The 20,645-nt window shown below is 35.5% G+C and overlaps 1 protein-coding gene across 3 annotated transcripts in view; it reads left to right on the top strand.

Moving 5' to 3' along the window:
* SPAG16 (sperm associated antigen 16) overlaps window positions 1-20,645 on the top strand; it is a 1,071,375-nt gene that overhangs the window by 767,661 nt on the left and 283,069 nt on the right. For all 3 annotated transcript variants that reach the window (XM_086341619.1, XM_086341641.1, XM_086341630.1), the window contains one exon: window positions 13,317-13,443. In XM_086341619.1, the coding sequence (XP_086197745.1) occupies window positions 13,317-13,443 (127 nt within the window). The remainder of the gene's footprint in view (window positions 1-13,316; window positions 13,444-20,645) is intronic.

The raw sequence follows: 20,645 nt of genomic DNA, 5'->3' as shown, positions 1-20,645 counted from the left end.
GTATAGTATTTTATTGTAAGTCTTTATTTCCGTATCTGAATAAGCTGGTGGTATAACCTAGGTGGCACAGTAGTAAAGAATTTGCCTGCCAATATAATAGACATAAGACACACAAGTTCGATCCCTGGGTAGGGAAGATCCCCTGGAGTAGGAAATGACAACCCACTCCAGTATTTTTGCCTGGAAATTCCATGGACAGAGGAGCCTGGTGAGCTACAGTTCATGAGATCCCAAAGAGTTGGACATGACTGAGCATTCACACACATAACCTAACCACAGAAATGAAGGATGAAATGAGATAAATAGAAACCACTTTGAAAAAATTATAGTCCAATGTTTTGTACTCTAGATGCTAAGTAATTGAGATATCCAGCTCCCATGTCCCCAGGGCATGATTGGTGATCCGGGTTATTAATACCTGACTGATTGACAATGCTATGGGGATGACATATATACTCCCAACAGCAATCTTCTTGACATCTTTCCAGTGCTTTATATACCTTCCTTATTTAGCCTCACAATCTTTGAACATTCCCAAAATTTACCTTCTCTTTCCATTCTAATTCTATAATTTCTTTGGGTTATTTGTGCCACTGAGGTACTGAGGAAATAGTGTAATGAACTAATGCTTAATACTGCATAAGCCTGTCCTAAGAGACACACTAATGTATATCAATACTAAAAATATTTGAAATACTAATTTTCCTCTTAATGAGCCTAAACATTTTATTATAGTTATACCTTAATTCCAAGTTGCACGTCATTACCTTCACATATTGAAAGCAGCTGATGTTTCTAGGGCCTAATGTGTCTGTCATTTGCTTGATGACTCCTCTTTCTTACCCATTTTACACAGTAGATAGTAAGAAAATGAAAATTAGATCACTTGAGAGATATTGTGTATGGTGGTTTGATTTCATTGTTTATTCAAAAATATATTTCTGATTATAATAATTAGTAGATGGTAATTCCTTGAAATTTGAATTTTGAAAATGTGAAAAGGAACAAATAAGAATGAGTCAGCCTATCACCTAAAGATAATCATTTCTGATTTAGTCCTTCCAATCTTATTTTCAACACTTGTCTTTATGTGTGTATAAGTGTAAATAACTCTTTGCCACTTCTTTCATTGCACTACATATGTGTGTTTTCCCTTGCATTAATAATCTTTGGAAATGCCATTCCTCATAATAGTTTAGTTATATAATTATATGTTAATCATTGTATCTATCTATATATATGTGCATCTGTGTATCTATCTGTATATTAATTAATTTCTTATATTTCTACTACCCACCTTATGAATAATATTGTGAGGAACATCTTTGTGACAGATACTGATCTGAATTATTGATTCATTTAAATGAATTCTAATGGGAAAAATATATTCAATATATTTAAACAATATGACATGTTATACTATATTATATATATTGTTTAAAATCTTAGAAACTGAAGTCAGTGAGACCTATGCTTGAATCCTCATTCCAATTCATTCTACCTAGATAATGTTAGTAAAATCACTTGACCTCCCTTAGTTCTAGTAAGAATTTTTTCTTTCATTTAACTGTTTTTTTTTTTCCTAATACTGATGCTGCTTTACCTGCTTCCTATTAATTAATATCTAATCATTTTTAATAATTTCACTCTTTTTGAATATTTTATTTTTGCCCCTGTACTTGTTTTAATGTTTCTTTTGTAATTTGCAGAAGACTGTATTTTGTTTTATTCTAAACATTTTTGTTGTCTATTTTAATTGTTATGTGTAGCCTATTTATGTGGTTATCTGTATAATTATTTGTATACTTATTGTTGTTACTATCACAACTTACTGTGTTTTCTATTACTCTTTTATATACTTCGTCTTAATGAACTTCTTGTTTTTGTTTGTTTTGTTTTGATTAAGACTAAAATTAAGGTTGGATTAGCATAGTTACAGGTAGGGTTTGGTTAGGGCATTTCTTTTTTGTAGTGAAGAGTCAACTAACCTTGATTAAAATTCCTTGATTTTTCAGTATGTGTGCTGACCATTATATCACCTCTCAATGTAACTATTGATAATTGCGGTAAAATATAATTACTAATAGTCCTTTCCATCAGATTTTGAGTTAAACTTTTATAGTCTGAATGTTTAAAATACATTTAATCCAGAGTCATAATTAGCTCAGTATGCCAGCAAATTTGGAAAACTCAGCAGTGATCACAGGACTGGAAAAGGTCAGTTTTCATTCCAATCCCAAAGAAAGGCAATGCCAAAGAATGTTGAAACTTACCACACAACTGCACTCATCTCACACACTAGTAAAGTAATGCTCAAAATTCTCCAAGCCAGGCTTCAGCGATATGCATGAACTTCCAGATGTTCAAGCTGGTTTGAGCAAAGGCAGAGGAACCAGAGATCAAATTGCCAACATCTGCTGGATCATTGAAAAAGCAAGAGAGTTCCAGAAAAACATCTATTTCTTCTTTATTGACTGTGTCAAAGCCTTTGACTGTGTGGATCACAATAAACTGTGGAAAATTCTGAAAGAGAGGGAATACCAGACCACCTGACCTGCCTTTTGAGAAATCTGTATGCAGGTCAGGAAGCAAGAGTTAGAACTGGACATGGAACAACAGACTGGTTCCAAATGGGAAAAGGAGTACGTCAAGGCTGTATATTGTCACCCTGCTTATTTAACTTCTATGCAGAGTACATCATGAGAAATGCTGGGCTGGAAGAAGCACAAGCTGGAATCAAGATTGCTGGGAGAAATATCAGTAACCTCAGATATGCAGATGACACCACCCTTATGGCAGAAAGTGAAGAGGAACTAAAAAGCCTCTTGATGAAAGTGAAAGAGGAGAGTGAAAAAGTTGATGTAAAACTCAACATTCAGAAAACGAAGATCATGGCCAAAATCACTGCAGGTGGTGACTGCAGCCATGAAATTTAAAAAGGCACTTGCTCCTTGGAAGAAAAGCTACTATCAACCTAGACAGCATATTAAAAAGCAGAGACATTATTTTGCCAACAAAGGTCCATCTAGTTAAGGCTATGGTTTTACCAGTGGTCATGTATGGATGTGAGAGTTGGACTATAAAGAAAGCTGAGTGCCAAAGAATTGATGCTTTTGAACTGTGATGTTGGAGAAGAATTTCGAGAGTCCCTTGGACTGCAAGGAGATCCAACCAGTCCATCCTAAAGGAGATCAGTCCTGAGTGTTCATTGGAAGGACTGATGTTGAAGCTGAAACTCCAATACTTTGGCCACCTGATGTGAAGAGCTGACTCATTTGAAAAGACCCTGATGCTGGGAAACATTGAAGGCAGGAGGAGAAGGGGATGACAGAGGATTAGATGGTTGGATGATATCACTGATACAATAGACATGAGTTTGGGTAGATTCTGGGAGTTTATGATGGACAGGGAGGCCTGGCATGCTGCAGTCCATGGGGTTGCAAAGAGTTGGACACGGCTGAGCAACTGAACTGAAACAGATATAGATTGAATATTATTTTCCCCCAACTTGTGGACATTATTTCACTAGTGCTAACATCTAGTTTTTATTTAAAAAAAAATCTGATTGTTTTTCTTTTATATATAATCTTTGCTTTTTCTCTTATAATTTTTAAAATTCATAATGCTCTATAACATTTTATTGATTGTTTCTCAGTGTGTTTTACATACCATACTCAGTCCTTGGATTTCACTTTTATCTTTAACATATAGCTTCCTTCAGTGGCAAAGTTTCAATTATTATACCTTCCAATACTGCTCTTCTTTCTGACTATACATTCTCTTTATGTAATATACTGAAATACCCAGCTCCATACTTCCCCACATCTCGATGATCTACATGCTGTCATGATTTTATCTTTATATCTGCCATCTCACTGAATTTCCCAGTCTTTAAATTCACTAACTCTCTTTTCAGGTTTGTCTTTTCTAAGGTATTGCCCATCTAATGAATCTTTTGTTTTCAATAATTAACATTTAAATTTCTTGGTTTTTTTTTTTTTTTCAAGTCCTTTTAGATTGTTTTTGTTTCACTTATTTTTCTTTAATGAGTATTCATTTTTCATTAACTGGAATTGTGTTACTCTCACAACTTTAGGTCCAAGTTGTGAGACTGTGGATTCTATAAATGTATACCTTCATGTAAATTGCAGCTTCAGGCAGCACTTGCAAGCAACTTTTTTCAGCTTCATCTTTTCAAGAAAAGAACTGGCTCATTGGAAAAGACCCTGATGCTGGGGAAGACGAAGGCAGGAGGAGAAGGGGAAGACAGAGGATGGGATGGTTGGATGGCATCACCAACTTGATGGACATGAGTTTGAGCAAGCTCCAGGATTTGGTGACGGACAGGGAAGCCTGGCGTGCTGCAGTTCATGGTGTTGCAAAGAGTTGGACATGACTGAGTGACTGAACTACACTATCAATTGTTTTAAAAATATATAAGCTTTTGTCACCCATCTGACACAAAGTTCGTGTAGTCTCTGATACCCTACAGAAGTGAAATAACTAGGGCTTGCTCCTAAACCCATAGCCCAGAAGCCTGTGCTTTTATTCATAGACTCTGTGTTACTATTCTATTTTTCTGTAATGTGTATCCTTTTTATATGTTATCATTCTTTGAGATCTTGTACATATCCAACTTTATGAAATGTTCTTTTTATTTATTTGTTCTAGTCTATTTCCTTTCTTTTTCTTCTTTTCTATGTATTAACTTATGAAAGTGTGATAACACATTTTTAGGAGACTTAAAAATTACAGAACAAAATTACGTATAGTTTCAGTATATTGTTCAGTTGCTCAGTTGTGTCTGACTCTTTGTGAACACATGGACTGCAGAACACCAGGCTTCCCTGTCCTTCACCATTTCCCGGAGTTTGCTCAAACTCATGTCCACTGAGTAGATGATACCATCCAACCATCTCATCCTCTGTTGCCCTCTGTTCCTCCTGCCTTCAGTCTTTCCCATCATCAGGGTCTTTTCTAAAGAGTTAGCTCTTCTCATCAGGTGGCCAAAGTATTAGAGCTTTAGCTTCAGCATCAGTCCTTTCAGTGAGTATTCAGGGTTGATTTCCTTTACAATTGACTGATTTGATCTCCTTACAGTTCAGAGTACTCTCAAGAGTCTTCTCCAATAGCACATTTCAAAAGCATCAGTTCTTCATTGCTCAGCCTTCTTTATGGACCAACTCTCACACCATACCTGAATACTGAAAAAACCATGGCTTTGACTTATACAGACCATTGTTGGCAAAGTGATGTCTCTCTCTCTCTTTTTAAAAATGTGCTGTCTAGATGTGTCATTGATTTTCCTCCAAGGAGCAAGCATCTTTTCATGTCATGGCTGCCATCACCATCTGTAGTGATTTGGAGCCCAAGAAAATAAAGTCTGTCATTGTTTCCATTTTTTCCCCATATATTTGCCATGAAGTGATGGGACCACATGCCGTGGTCTTAGTTTTTAAATGTTGAGTTTTAAGCCACCTTTTTCACTCTCCTCTTTCACCTTTAGTTCCTCTTGACTTTCTGCCTTAAGGGTGGTATCATCTGCATATCTGAGGTTATTGATATTTCTCCCAGAAATCTTGATTCCAGCTTGTCCTTCATCCAGTCTAGCATTTCTCATATAAGTGAAATGATATATGATATTCACTTATATACTCTGCATATAAGTGAAATAAGCAGGGTGACAATAAACAACTTGGACGTACTCCTTTTCCAATTTGGAACCAGTTCATTGTTCTGTGTCTGGTTCTAATTGTTGCTTTTTGACCTGCATATAGGTTTCCCAGGAGGCAGATAAGGTGGTCTGGTATTTCCATCTCTTGAAGAGTTTTTCAGTTTGTTGTGATACTCACAGTCAAAGCTTTAGCATGGTCAATGAAGCAGAAATAGATGTTTTTCTGGAACTCTCTTGCTTTTTCTGTGATCCAACAGACATTGGCAATTTGATCTCTGGTTCCTCTGCCTTTTCTAAATCCAGCTTGAACATCTGGAAGTTCTTGGTTCACATACTATTAAAGCCTAACTTGGAAAATTTTCAGCGTTATCTTGCTAGCATGTGAAATGAGTGCAACTGTGCAATAGTTTGAACATTCTTTGCACTGCACTTCTTTGGGATTGGAATGAAAACTGACTTTTTCCAGTCCTGTGGCCACTGGTGAGTTTTCCAAATTTGCTGGCATATTCAGTGCAGCACTTTCATAGCATCATCTTTTAGGATTTGAAATAGCTCATCTGGAATTCTGGAGAAGGCAATGGCACCCCACTCCAGTACTCTTGCATGGAAAATCCCATGGACAGAGGAGCCTGGTGGGCTGCAGTCCATGGGGTCGCTAAGAGTCAGACACGACTGAGCGACTTCACTTTCACTTTTCACTTTCATGGGTTGGAGAAGGAAATGGCAACCCACTCCAATGTTCTTGCCTGGAGGATCCCAGGGACAGGGGAGCCTGGTGGGCTGCCATCTGTGGGGTTGCACAGAGTCGGATACGACTGAAGCGACTTAGCAGCAGCAGCAACTGGAATTCTGTCAACTTCATTAGCTTTGTTCATAGTAATTCTTCCTAAGGACCGCTTGACATCACACTCTAAAATGTTTGGCTCTAGGTGAGTGGTGACATCATCATGGTTATTTTGGTCATTAAGATATTTTTTGTATAGTTCTTCTGTATATTCTTGCCACCTCTCCTTAATATCTTCTGCTCCTGTTAGGTCCATACCATTTCTGTCCTTTATTGTACCCATCTTTGCATGAAATGTCTCCTTTGTATGCCTAAATTTCTTGAAGAGATCTCCAGTCTTTCCCATTCTGTTTTTTCCTCTATTTCTTTGCATTGTTCACTTAGGAAGGCTTTCTTATATCTCTTTGCTATTCTTTGGAACTCTTCATTCAGTTGGGTATATCTTTCCTTTCCTCCTTTGCCTTTCGCTTCTCTTCTCAGCTATTTGTAATGCCTCCTCAGACAACCATTTTGTCTTTTTGCATTTCTTTTTCTTAGAGATATTTTGACCACTGCCTCCTGTACAGTGTCAGAAACTTCCATCCATGTTTCTTCCGGCACTCTTTCTATCAGATCTAATCCTTTGGATCTATTTATCACTTCCACTATAATCATAAGGGTTTTGATTTAAGTCATATCTGAATGGTCTAGTGGTTTTCCCTACTTTCTTCAATTTAGCTCTGAATTTGGCAATAAGGAGTTCATGATCTGAGCCACAGTCAGCTTCCTGGTCTTGTTTTTTCTGACTACATAGAGCTTTTCCTGCTTCAGCTGCAAAGAATATAATCAATCTGATTTTGGTATTGACCATCTGATTATGCCCATGCGTAGAGTCATCTCTCGTGTTGTTGGAAGAGGGTGTTTGCTACAACCAGTGCCTTCTCTTGGCAAAACTCTGTTAGCCTTTGCCCTGGTTCATTTTGCACTCCAAGGCCAAAATTGCCTGTTACTCCAGGTTTCTCCTGACTTCCTACTTTTGTATTCCAGTCCCCTGTGATGAAAAGAACTTCTTTTTTTGGTGTTAGCTCTAGAAGCTCTTGTAGGTCTTCATAGACCTCTTCAACTTAGCTTCTTTACCATTAGTGCTTGGGGCACAGACTTTGATTACTGTGATATTGAATGTTTTGCCTTGGAAATGAACAGAGTTTATTCTGTCATTTTTGAGCTTGTACCAAAGTACTGCATTTCAGACTCTTTTGTTGACTATGATGGCTACTCCATTTCTTCGATGGTATTCTTGTCCACATAGTAGATATAATGGCCGTCTGAATTAAATTTGCCCATTCTGGTCCATTTTAGTTTACTGATTCCTAAAATATCAATGTTCCCTCTCACCATCTCCTGTTTGACCACTTCCAATTTACCTTGATTCATGGACCTAACATTCCAGATTCCTATCCAATATTGTTCTTTATAGCATTAGACTTTACTTTTATAACCAGCACATCCACAACTGGGTGTGTTTCCATTTTGGCTCAGCTTCTTCATTCCTTCTGCAGCTATTTTTCCACTCTTCTCCCATGGCATATTGGGCACCTACTGAACTCAGGAGTTCGTATTTCAGCCTTTTCATACTCTTCATGGGGCTTCCCTGATAGCTCAGTTGATAAACAGTCCACCTGCAATGCTGGAGACCCCGGTTCAATTCCTGGGTTGGGAAGATTTGCTGCAGAAGCGATAGGCTACTCACTCCAGTATTCTTGGGCTTCCCTTGTGGCTCAGTTGGTAAAGAATCTGCCTGCAGTGTGGGAGACCTGGGTTCAATTCCTGGGTTAGGAAGATACCCTGGAGAAGGGAAAGCCTATCCACTCCAATATTCTGATCTGGAGAATTCCATGGACTGTATAGTCCATGGGGGTCACATTCTTCATGGTGTTCTCAAGGCAAGAATGCTGAAGTGGTTTGCCATTCCCTTCTCCGGTGGACCATATTTTGTTAGAACTCTCCACCATGACCCATCCGTCTTGGATGGCTCTGCATGGCATGGCTCATAGTTTCATTGAGACAAGGCTGTGATCCATGTGATTAGTTTTGTTAGTTTCCTGTAATTGTGGTTTTCATTCTGGCTGCCCTCTAGAGAGGCAAAATGATGGGTGGTTGCCAGGAGTTTGGATGGATGGATGAGTGCAAAGAATACTTAGGAAAAATACTCTGATGATACCATTGTGAAGGGTATATGTCATTGTAAAGTTGTCTAAACTCATAGAATGTGCAACACTAGGAGTGAATTGTAATGTAAAAGTAGGAATTTGAGGTGATTATAATGTGTCAATATTGGTTCATCAAATGTAACAAATGTGCCTCTGCAGTGGACAAGTTGTAAGTGGGGGAGGCTAAGTGGAGGCAGGAGATAAATAAAAATTTCTCTATTTTCCCTTTAATTTTGCCATGAGCCAAAACTACGTTTAAAAAATAAAGTCTTAAGAAATATATAGAGCAATTTTTTAATAAACATATCTCCCTATTCAATCACTGTACCATATCTGTTGTATACTTTCAAGCAGTTTAATGACAGTTTAGCATAAACTTACATTGTTTCTGTAATTGCTATTTTGTGGATCAGATGGTAAAAAAATCTGCCTGCAATGATGGAGACCTGGGTTCCAATCCTGGGTCGGGAAAATCCCCAGGAGGAGGGGGTGGCAACCCACTCCAGTATTCTTGCCTGAAGAATCCCCATGGACAGAGGAGCCTGGCGGGCTACAGTCCATGGAGTCACAAAGAGTCGCACACCACTGAGCAACTAAGCACAGTACATCACAGTAATTCATCTCGGTTATTTATTTATACATCTGCAGTTATTTGCAAATCATTTACAAAACATTTGCAAAACATTTACTAGGTGCTATTCAAGATCATGGGAATGTATTGTTAAGCCAAAGTACCTATTCTTAAAGAGCTTATAACATTCTCATGTGTACATAGTTGATACATAATCATTAATTTAATTTTCTATTATTTTGCATAACTCTCAGAAGAGAACAATTACATATATTGTGTTATTCAGCCTTGAAGAAACTTGCAAAAGAAGTAATGTCATAGACCTAAAAATATTTTCCTTCTTTAGATGTTCTGACATTCACTCCAAATAAAGATGGTAAAAATAAAGATATATATATATACATGTACTATATATACATATATATGAGAATATATATAAAAATAGTGAGTTGAACCAACAGAATTTTTAATCTGATTTAGCTGACTTATCAGAAAGGAGGTTCAAAGTGCAATTAAATTAGACCTCTGTTTCTATAATAAATTAAGAGTCTATGTTTTTCTTCTTGATATAATATAAATATATAAGGAATTTCATATAAAATAGTTTATTACTCTATGGCATTTCTTATACTACCTGAAAAATATCCTCCTAACCCAAACTTACAGTAATGCCCAAACTTGTAAAATCTATTTTTGGAAATTATATAAAGCCATAAGATATGTTTATGTGAAGAAATACTATGGATTTATGAAAATAGTTTAATTACTCATTTAAACTATAAATTACTTCATTAGCTAATTTTTGCTTTTTCTTTGTTTTACAATATATAAATATGTTTAAAGACATCTATGCTGAGAGATAGCTGTTCAGTCTGCTTTTCTTCCTGTCACTGTTGGTAACAAGTTTGCATAAAAGGTGCCTCTAGCAGTTTTCAGGATCCACAACAGCACAAGATTTATTTCTTCTAAATTAGATTATTATAAAATTCACGTGTTTCCATTTTTTAGTAAGTAACCTTATAAGTTTAAAAAGTATGAACACCTTTGTGATTCTTGATATGTACAGCTAAATATTTCTCCAGTATATTTCCAGCAGCCTAGGTAAAGCTAGTTTGATTTTATACTGTTATACTCTAACTTATTCTCACTAGGATCTTTAAGTTGGAGTTGACAAAGCTTAATAGGGGCATTTAGGAGTCATGGCTATTCATTTTAATCTCAACTGTATCCTTTGTCCATTTTCTAAATTTTACTTGCTTCATTTTACTATTTGAGTCTATAATCCCAAAACTAATAAATACACACACACACACACACAAACAAAAGATAAAACACTACTGTATTTTTCTGAGCTTCTGCTCATTTACCATATTTTGAGAAACAAAAGTCCATTAAAGTTTCACATGGTCAGCATTGATTACTCTACTCCACTTATATTCATTTATTCTATAAATCAAAATCAAATCCCAAATGTCAAAGGAACTAAACCAGGTGCTGGAGATTCAGTGTCGTATAAATAACCATCTGCCTGAATGAGATCTTCTTTGAGAGCTTTCAATGCAGCCATCTTTATTACCTTTCCTTCTCAGTATCAGCACTGGTACCAGTGACATAACAAGAATTACATTTTAGAGAATTTTCCAAAATTCTTTGAGTTTATACTTTCTTTAGGATGGTCACAATTCCTACCTCCCTGAACAAAAACATTTTCTTTGAAATCTTTATTTCTTAGTTATGTTAATCGCCTAACTGTAGCTAGTCTTTGTTTTATTACCTGACATAAATTATAGATAAAATGTTTGCTTTTTCACCAGGTTGTCAACTAAACCCTTTTCCACACTCCCTATCTTCATTTCCCTCAAAACTCACAGTGTGTGATTTGGATTAGTAATAATTTAGTGTCTTCTTTTGACCTATAGAAGGAGAAAGGCAGGTGATTCCAGTTCACCTGGGATTGCGTGAGAAGGAATACAGAATCTTGATATTCCAACTTTTTTGTTCTGGATTCTCTGCATCTTTTATCTCTTCCTTTTGTCTAGCTGATTCAGAACTATTAAGGTTAGAAGCAATATTACCTTAAGGCTGGTGTGAAAGTTCAGTCACAAAGTCGTGTCTGACTGTCCGCGATCCCATGGACTATAGCACACCAGCCTTCCCTGTCCTTCACTATCTCCTGGAGTTTGCTTAAACTCACGTCCATTGAGTCAGTGATGCCATCCAACCATCTCATGTTCTGTCGCCCACTTCTCCTCCGGCCCGCAGTCCTCTGACAAAACATGACCCACTGGAGAAGAGAAGGGCAAACTACTCCAGGATTCTTGGCCTCAAGAACCTCATCAACAGTGTGAAAGTACTTTAAAACTGGGTAAATACCCATAAGGCATTTGTCATCTATTGGGTTAATTTTTTTTTTTTAATTTTTATATGCTCCAGGCACTCCGATAGGCACTACATTACCTCTCTTCTAACTGAAAGTGTAGTTACCAAGTGTCTCCTGGTTATCAAATCTGAATACAAACTTGTACCACTTTACAAGTTATTCTGTTTTTTCATAATTCATATTTTGTCATGAATTTTAAGTTCCTTGGGAAATGGAAAAGTTTGGCTAAATGATGTTATTCAAAATTGTTTAAAATAATGAATCTATTTTTATCAATAAATTATTTAGCACAGCATTTAGTTCATTAAAAACCCTTAATAAGTATTGACTATTATTTTAATTTTATCAGAATGTTCTAAATGTATTGACAGCAGTAAAAATGAAATATGAAAATACTAAAACGATTTAAATAATTTATTTTTATATTTAGTATAGTTTCTAAAATTTTAATATTCAATGGTATAAGGCACATTTTATGATTTTCTTTGTGTCATAAAATCTAGAGAAGAAAAGGTCATGAAGTCTATAACCTGACTTTGAGAAGAAGTTCCTCCAAATTAAATTCTGATTAAAATTTATTCTGTACTCAAAGTTGAAAAAAAATTCCATTCTGTGACTTCTAAAAGGTGTTTGAAAGCCCTTATATCTGGAAAGAGTTCTTTATAATTTTTAACATTTAATATTCCATGTAATCCTGATAACTATTCTTTTCTAAAAATTAAATTCATTGATTCTTCACAGTTCTTACATGTTTACGTATTTGAAAACATTCCAAGTTCCTTGTGTTCTTTTTAAGTCACAAAAAGGATTGAATATTCCATTTATTAGATTGAGGGTAAAAGATTGTTTACTGCATTGTGAGTGATAACAGTTACAGAATTTTAAAACTAATTGCATTTGTTACATTGCTGGAATGTTTAGGGAACATTTGACTTGGATTCTAATACAGTATGCACATTTTTTACAGAAAGGGTAGAAATCAGGAGTAAATGAGGAATAAGTATGTGAGCTAGTTCAAAATAATGAGAGAAATTATATATTGATCAAGTTATTTAACATTTTAGAATATCTAGAAAGAAAATAATGAAGGAATGATTTTTGACTAGGCATTAAAAAATTATTTCTAATAATTTTGTCTAACAGACCACAATAGGCACAGCTTCCTTGCCATCAATTTTACATGGTTCCAGTGATCTACCCACTATGATAAAAATTATTCTTTCCTGTCCAGTTGTTTTCCTACCTCTGTTTTTATTTTTATTCTGAGATATAAATTGTCAGTACTAACTAGTTACAAGCATGTGAAGGGAGTGTGCATTTTGTGCAAATTTTTTACATGTATAGGTAGTTTTCATATGTAAATCACATGTCATACATGAGACATGTGTATATATAGACAAATTGCATGCACATCCATGTGTGTAGTTCTGTTTTATTGCATCTTCTAATATAATTAAAATCATCAAAATGATTTCCTGAGAATCATCTTCCAAAGTGTGATATAGGATTTTACATATATGAATTTTCACTTTACAATGCTTTTATGTTGAAGACAAAGGTATAATGAATACTTTTTAGTTTAGAGGAATGTATTCTTGTGGATTTAATAAAATAGTAATAGAAAATCTTTTCTTTTGGTCTGAGTTTCTATATATATTTTTAGAGAAGTATCATGTGTGTGTGTGTATATATAAAACTTCTTTTTTAATACTTTAAAGGGTCACATGATAGCATCCTGTGATGCCTGTGGAGTTACAAAGCTGTGGGATTTTCGGAAGCTTTTACCCATGGTGTCCATTGATGTAGGTCCAAGCCCGGGCAATGAGGTGACCTTTGATTCATCAGGTAGGATCTTTTTTGTTTAACATTTTGACCAAGTTGACAACTTTAATATTTGTCCTGAAAGTATTTTCTATTGCCATTTTAATTTTTTGCATTTCCTTCTATGTAAATTTCTGTTCTTAATATTATACTAAAATATATTACACTGTTATAATCATCATATTATATATCATATCACATATATATAATGAAAGCATTGCATTTATCACATGCGTGAAAAAAAGGATAATAGAGAAGGTAAGTGTGTGCTCATTTAAATTACTCAAGTTCCTAGTAGCATCATGCAAAATTTGGAGTCTGCATGCCTTGGAATCACCATCCAACGCAAGAAAATCAAGTTTTTTGAAGGCAAATGGCTAAAAGTAGGGAAGAACAAAACTTTGACAAGAGTAAAATTAAAACATTTTACAGAATATTTTAGTCTATAATAAATGCGTAATACCTCATATTCTCTAGATTTTACAATTAAATTTAAATATATATTCATTTTGCTGCAATTATGTCCAAAAATAATTGTTTTAACTGGTAATAATTATAGTATACTATCATGTTTAGTGTTTTTCTGCAATAAGATGAATGTTATCAATAAGAAAATATTTTATCCTTGCTGATGATCAGTAGTGTAGCAACTGATATTAATAGTCACACAATGATTCCACTTGTACATTTAAAATGTTAAAATTGCAATTACAACTCTATCTTTAATGATATCCTATGCTAAATAATGTATATCTGTTATTGATTGATGTAGCTTACCTTTGCTATTATAATACATGTTATAAACTTTTTTAAGTTTTGAGATGTTAGAACTTGTGTTATTTATTGGCAGCCACTCAAAGTGGTAGAGATAGTGATTTTAGATGAAGAAATAGAGATTGAATATATATAATGGAAATAATATTCTATTTAAATATAGTCCAGAAAGTATGAATATACTCAGCAGTTCTAGAGCCATAAGATAATTGTGTGTTCCATGGAACTGGTTTCATGATATTGCCATCACATATCTGAAATTCAGAATTCAGTAAGTTTGTCTTCTTAACAAATCTTAAGTTGTGTTCCCATTGCAGACTGGTATATGAGCCACACTAATAACAATGACTTCCTTAAAAATATTTTAGTAATGTTCTTGACATTAAGACTTTTATGCTCTGCTAGAATTGAAACAGAAAACACTGTACAGGATAAAAGACCCTAACTATGAGAATTTAATTTTTTAATGTGAAGGCTCATTAGTATTATAATTTATACTTTACAATATATAGAATATACATTGACATCATAAATCTAAAAGAGTTTCAACTTGTGTTTTATAAACATTTTCAAATCAATAAATTTCCTTTATTATCTTGAAATAGCATCCAAGTATTCAGGTTCTTGAGTTTTGAATTCTGAAATTTCAAAGCTTTTGTCTGTACTTTCTAATAATAGAAAAACAGGTGTTTTGGAAAGCTGTACAACTAACACTAGATATATATTTTACTGTCATAATATTAAATATGTTTTCACTGCCTTTTACTGTCCTTATCATCCATCCTCAAATTTTTTTTCTATATATTGTCAGGCAAACCTTATTTTAAATAAATGTCAGTTCTATCTTACTGTCATGCAAGTCTTGAAGCCCCTGGTACAAGAAATCTATTTTTTCTCTCCATTACTGCTATATATTCGATAGTACACTAATATTAAGAAAACTGTCAAAATCAAGGATGGAACAATGAGAAACATAAAGAGTGTAAACCAGGGACCCTATTAATGAAAACATTTCATCAGTTTGAAGAAATATAATTTCAACTTGACCTTTCCATTCCTTTGACCATTTCTTCAAGGAACATGATATAATTAATTTTAATTCTAGAGTTTGAAAAATTAATGTCTTTTTCTCATTGAATAATGAGAAATGTGTGCTTTGGTGGAGAAGAAGTCTTAAGTCACTCATCATTTTAAAAGTATGAAATACATTAAGAGTTGAAGGAACTTGGGAAGAGCAAAGACAAGGTCTAATGAGGATCTGAACAGAGAGATGAAAATCACAAAGTTAAATACCAGAAATTATGTTCATTTCAAGAGAGTAAAGAAAAGTGAAGTCAAGAGAAAAACAAAATTGAAATAAGGACAGGAACATGTAGATCTCTTCTCATCTGCATTTATTCAGGAAAAGATGATTTTAAAAGTATAAAAAGATGTCATGAGGATATTTGGACTATGAAAATAATATCAAATATAACATAATAAGCTCAGAATACACATTCATTTGACATACTTTATTTATTCCCAGTGGCAAGCCAATGCAAGCTTACCTCCTTGGACCTGAGGAAAGGTCATTGATAATACACATGCAGTATCATCATAATATCATATAACATATGCAGAAGTATTGATAGTATTCTGTTTGAGAAATTTAATATAAGGAATGTGCAAGTAGTTTTCAGATATCCTAAATAATAAACACAGAAACAAAAATTTTCTCCTAATATTTCATGTCTCTAGATCAGTTTAATTGAAGGGCATCTTGAAATTTTGAGGTGTGCTGCTTAAACAGAGCTGTCTCCATACACAATGGCTTGTCTTTATAAATAAGGGATTTCTTCACTGCAAATCCAACACAGGATACACAGGATATTTGAGTAGAGATCATTAAAGACTGAAACTGTGGTTCATAACATTTGATTTCAAATATTTATTAAAATGTATTCATTAATTATTTATCTCATAACTATTTTTATTTTATTTTATAATTTTATTTTAAATTTATAAGAGTAAATTACATACTAATGAAATAGTACTTATTCTGTTTTAAAATTGGTATTTCTCATGATGTATCAGGGACTTCCTCCCCTGGAAAAGGAAATGGCAATCCACATCAATATTCTTACCTGGAAAAACCCATGATCAGAGGAGCCCAGCAGGCTACAGTACATGGGGTTCAAAGAGTCGGACACAACTTAGAAACTAAACAACAAAATACGGTGTATCAATTTTTGAAATGTTATATTTGATAAAAATATTTCAAACCAATGGTGTGGAAAAAGAACGTACACTAAGATTTAGACCCTTAGCTCTTCCTCACCTTTTAGATTTTAAGCAAGTTATTTGATCTTCCTGAATTAAGCTTTTTCATGTAAATAATAGAAGAGATAATTGTCTTACTATATTCTAATTTGTCTCATGGGTTAATTGCATTCTATAATGAGGAAATCCCAATATAGTCTTGTTTTCCTCTAATATTAAAAATAATTTAAATGATTAACTAGCAAGTAAAACTGTATTTAACATTATATGTGCATATATAATTAAAATCAAAAGATTTAAAGAAGTGTGAATCATCATCTAGGGCTTAGCTTTACTGTTGCTGTAAGAAATCAGCTTCTTACACATTTAAAAGAGGAGTTGCATGTGGCATAGTATTATTTGCATAATGTTTTATTTGAAAATGCACTGTTTACAACAAATACAGATTACCTATGTTTATAGATATATACTGGAGAAGGCAATGGCAACCCACTCCAGTACTCTTGCCTGGAAAATCCCAAAGACGGTGAAGCCTGGTAGGCTGCAGTCCGTGGGGTCACGAAGAATCGGACATGACTGAGAGACTTCATTTTCACTTTTCACTTTCATGCATTGGAGAAGGAAATGGCAACCCACTCTAGTGTTCTTGCCTGGAGAATCCCAAGGATCGGGGAGCCTGGTGGGCTGCCATCTATGGGGTCGCACAGAGTCAGACAGGACTGAAGTAGCTTAGCAGCAGCAGCAGCATAGATATATACATGTATCAGTATATATTTATCATTCATGTATTTGTAAAAGGATAAGTATTCTTTCTCATTAAACAGAGAACCTCCTGGTAGTACAGTGCTACACATACAAATATTCATTATCTAAATATCTCGCACTTGGCATACACAAATGCCATATGTTTTACCATTCAAAAATTTATTACTATTTCAGAAAAATGTTAAATGGAATTTTATAGTGAAAGTAACCAAAATGAACTGTGAGAATTTATACATACGCTTTCCCACAGCTCTCATTTCATCATGTTTATGTAGTTTAGAACTATTTTTCATTCCTTTGTAAAAGGTAATTCCAATACATTTGCAAAGAAGTCACATCCTTAAAACATGCAGAAGCTGAAGCTTGAGCCAGATGGGAACTTTCCAACAGAAAGCTTGTCAGTCTTAGACCATTAAAACGGGCAAGGTTTCCCACCATTTGGAGATAATCCTAGATATTTCCCACAAGCAGAATGACAATAGAGATACTAAACTATAAGAAAAAATAATGACCCCATTATAAAATATGACGAGTATCAGACCCTTCTAAAATTGTTCAAAAAATAATAAGATAATCTTCATTTTTGGTTTATTAGTTTCTGTTAGTGAAGGCTTCAGTTCCCTGTTCTGTTTTATATTTAAAAGATGCGCTTCCTTGGAGGCTCAGTGGTAATCCGTGTGCAATGGCCGAAACATAGGTTCAATCCCTGGGTCAGGAAGATCCCCTGGTGGAGGAAATGGCAACACACTCCAGTACTCTCGCCTGGAGAATCCTATGGACAGAGAAGCCTGACAGGTTACAGTCCATAGTGTCACAGAGAATCAGACACAACTACAGCAATTTAGCAGCAGGAGCAGCATATTTAAAAGACAGGTTGTGGTCAATCCCTTCTGTTGGAAGCAGTGTAGTATAATGGAACATCTGGAAGTTAGTATAACTCAGAATTTAGAAGCCCTGGTTTTGAATTCTGTCTCCACTACTAACTAGCCGAATGATCTTGGTGAAATTTCTGAACATTTCTGAGTCTTAATTTCCTTGTCTGTGGAACGTTAAAAACCTACCACAACTTCCACTTCCAGCCAAACAGGGACCATTAGGTAGGACTCCTACCTAAAATGAAGGAAAAAACAGACAAAATTTATGCAACAATGGTTTTCAGAAATTGAATATTGGGCAGTGGAAGACAGTACTGAGAGGTGGGTAAATAAGATGAGCTCTATGGCTGCACAGAATACTGTCTGGAGGAAATCTCTAGATTGCATCTCAGAAATGAACAAAAACCTTGAGGAAGCTCAGCAAACTCCCAGAGTTAGGGAGATGGAATGGGCAGTCCAGTGAGGCCAAGGCAGAGGACAGGACAGGAGATAGGACAGGAGACAGCAACATAAAGAGGGAGCTCTGGAGATCTGCAAAAGATCCCTTCCAATCTTTAGCTGAGTATGGATCAGTACATGACAGCCTAAAGGCTTAGAAAAATCTGTCTGAAGAGTTAACAAGAAAAATCCCTGAGGATCACAATAGCCTAGGAATAGTTAGTGCTCCCATCAACCAGGATGGTAAAACCTTGCAATTCAAAAGGATAGTACATAGAACAGGGCTTGGCAAAGTACTGCCTATAGTCCAGCTTGACCTGTATTTATCTGTAATTTTAATGGTATACAACCATACCCATTAATTTATGCATTATCTAAGGCTACTTTTATACTACAACAGCAGAGTTGAATATTCGCAATGGAAACTATATGGCTTGTGAAGGCTCAGCTATTTATTGTCTGGCTCTTTGCAGAAAACTTGACTCAGGGAGAGGGCTCAGAATGTTATTACCTCAATAGTGAGGCAACATCAGTCCACACTTCTGGGTCTAGTCCCTTTACCAATGGAACCATCTGAGTCAGCTCTCATAAAAATCTTGTTTATTCTTTACCACAGCTTAATGAGGTTGTTACTACTGAAATCATTCACCTCAGATTGGGACTTCAATCCATGTGCTCGGGCTTGAACTCAGCCCAAACCCATGGTTTTCCAGCTGAGATCCCACACATAATTTCAGGACCTAATGAAGCTTAGATTCTTGATTTCTCGTTGCAGAAAGATTCAGTGAAAGACAAAGTGATAGGAAAGAAATGGATTTGTAACCTGGAAGAGTTGCTTTTAAATTTGCACTGCATCTGCTTCTGTGACTTTAACCCCCCCCCCTTTTTTTTTACTATAAACGTACATAATGGCCTGCCTCAAGGAGATAACCAGACCCGTCCACCTGTGAATGCCTGTGATTCTCTGTGTAGCAAATGGCATAGCACCAAGCACATTTCATGACCAAAAATTCACATTTGGGGAGTCTGGGATCACAGATAGATGTGACATCTTTGTTTGTTGATATGACAGGAGATATTGCATTTCACACTGCCCATGTAATGACTGTAAGGAAGACATAAAATTAACACATCCCACTACCTGAGGCTTGTCATTTTAGGAGATTTGCAAGAATTAAATGGTCTGTTTACTTTGTATCCCACCCATCTCTGATCCAGAAAAGAATCTGACATCCAGGCCCCAGCAAGATGGTTACTTTGAGGGTCAGGCCTGCCATCTTCTCTGTCAGCAGGCTCACAAAGTCTGTTCCTAATCCACGTACCTCATCTCAGATTCATTGACTTATCTTGCAGCGAGCAGAGCAAGCTTTGACTAGGTTGTGTTGTTCAGTCTGTCAGTGATGTCCAATTCTTTGCGACCCCATGGACTGCAGCACACTAGGCATCCCTGTCCATCACTAACTCCTCGAGTTTGCTTAAACTCATGTCTATTGAGTCAATGATGCCATCCAATCATCTCATCCTCTGTAACCCCCTCTGCCTCCTGTCTTCAATCTTTCCCAGCATGAGAGTCTTTCCCAATGAATTGTGTCTTTGCATCAGGTGGCCCAAGTATTGGAGCTTCAGCATCAGTCTTTCCAATGAATATTCAGGATTGAATTCCTTTAAGAGTCTTTTCCAACAGTTCAAAAACATCAGTTCTTTGCTGCTTAGCCTTCTTTATGGTCCAACTCTCACATCCATACATGATGACAGGAATAACCATAGCTTTGACTATATCGAACTTTGTTGGCAAAGTGATGTCTCTGCTTTTAAATACGCTGTCTAGGTTTATCATAATTTTTCTTCCTAGGAGCAAGTATCTTTTAATTTCATGGCTGCAGTCACCATCTGCAGTGATTTTGGAGCCCCCCCAAAAAATAAAGTCTGTCACTGTTTCCATTGTTTCCCTATCTATTTGCCATGAAGTGATGGGACCAAATACCATAATATTAGTTTCTTGAATGCTCAGTTTTAAACAAGCTTACTCACTCTCCTCTTTCACCTTCATCAAGAGGCTCTTTAGTTCCTCTTCACTCCATGACACACCATTAGGGTGTGTCATCTGCATATCTG

This window comes from Bos grunniens, chromosome 2 (genome assembly GCF_055505025.1).
Source record: "Bos grunniens cultivar Pamir isolate PY7600 chromosome 2, Bosgru_T2T1.0, whole genome shotgun sequence".
NCBI lineage: Eukaryota > Metazoa > Chordata > Mammalia > Artiodactyla > Bovidae > Bos > Bos grunniens.
Note: the sequence above shows the minus strand (reverse complement) of the source record. Positions and strands in the feature narration are given on the sequence as shown.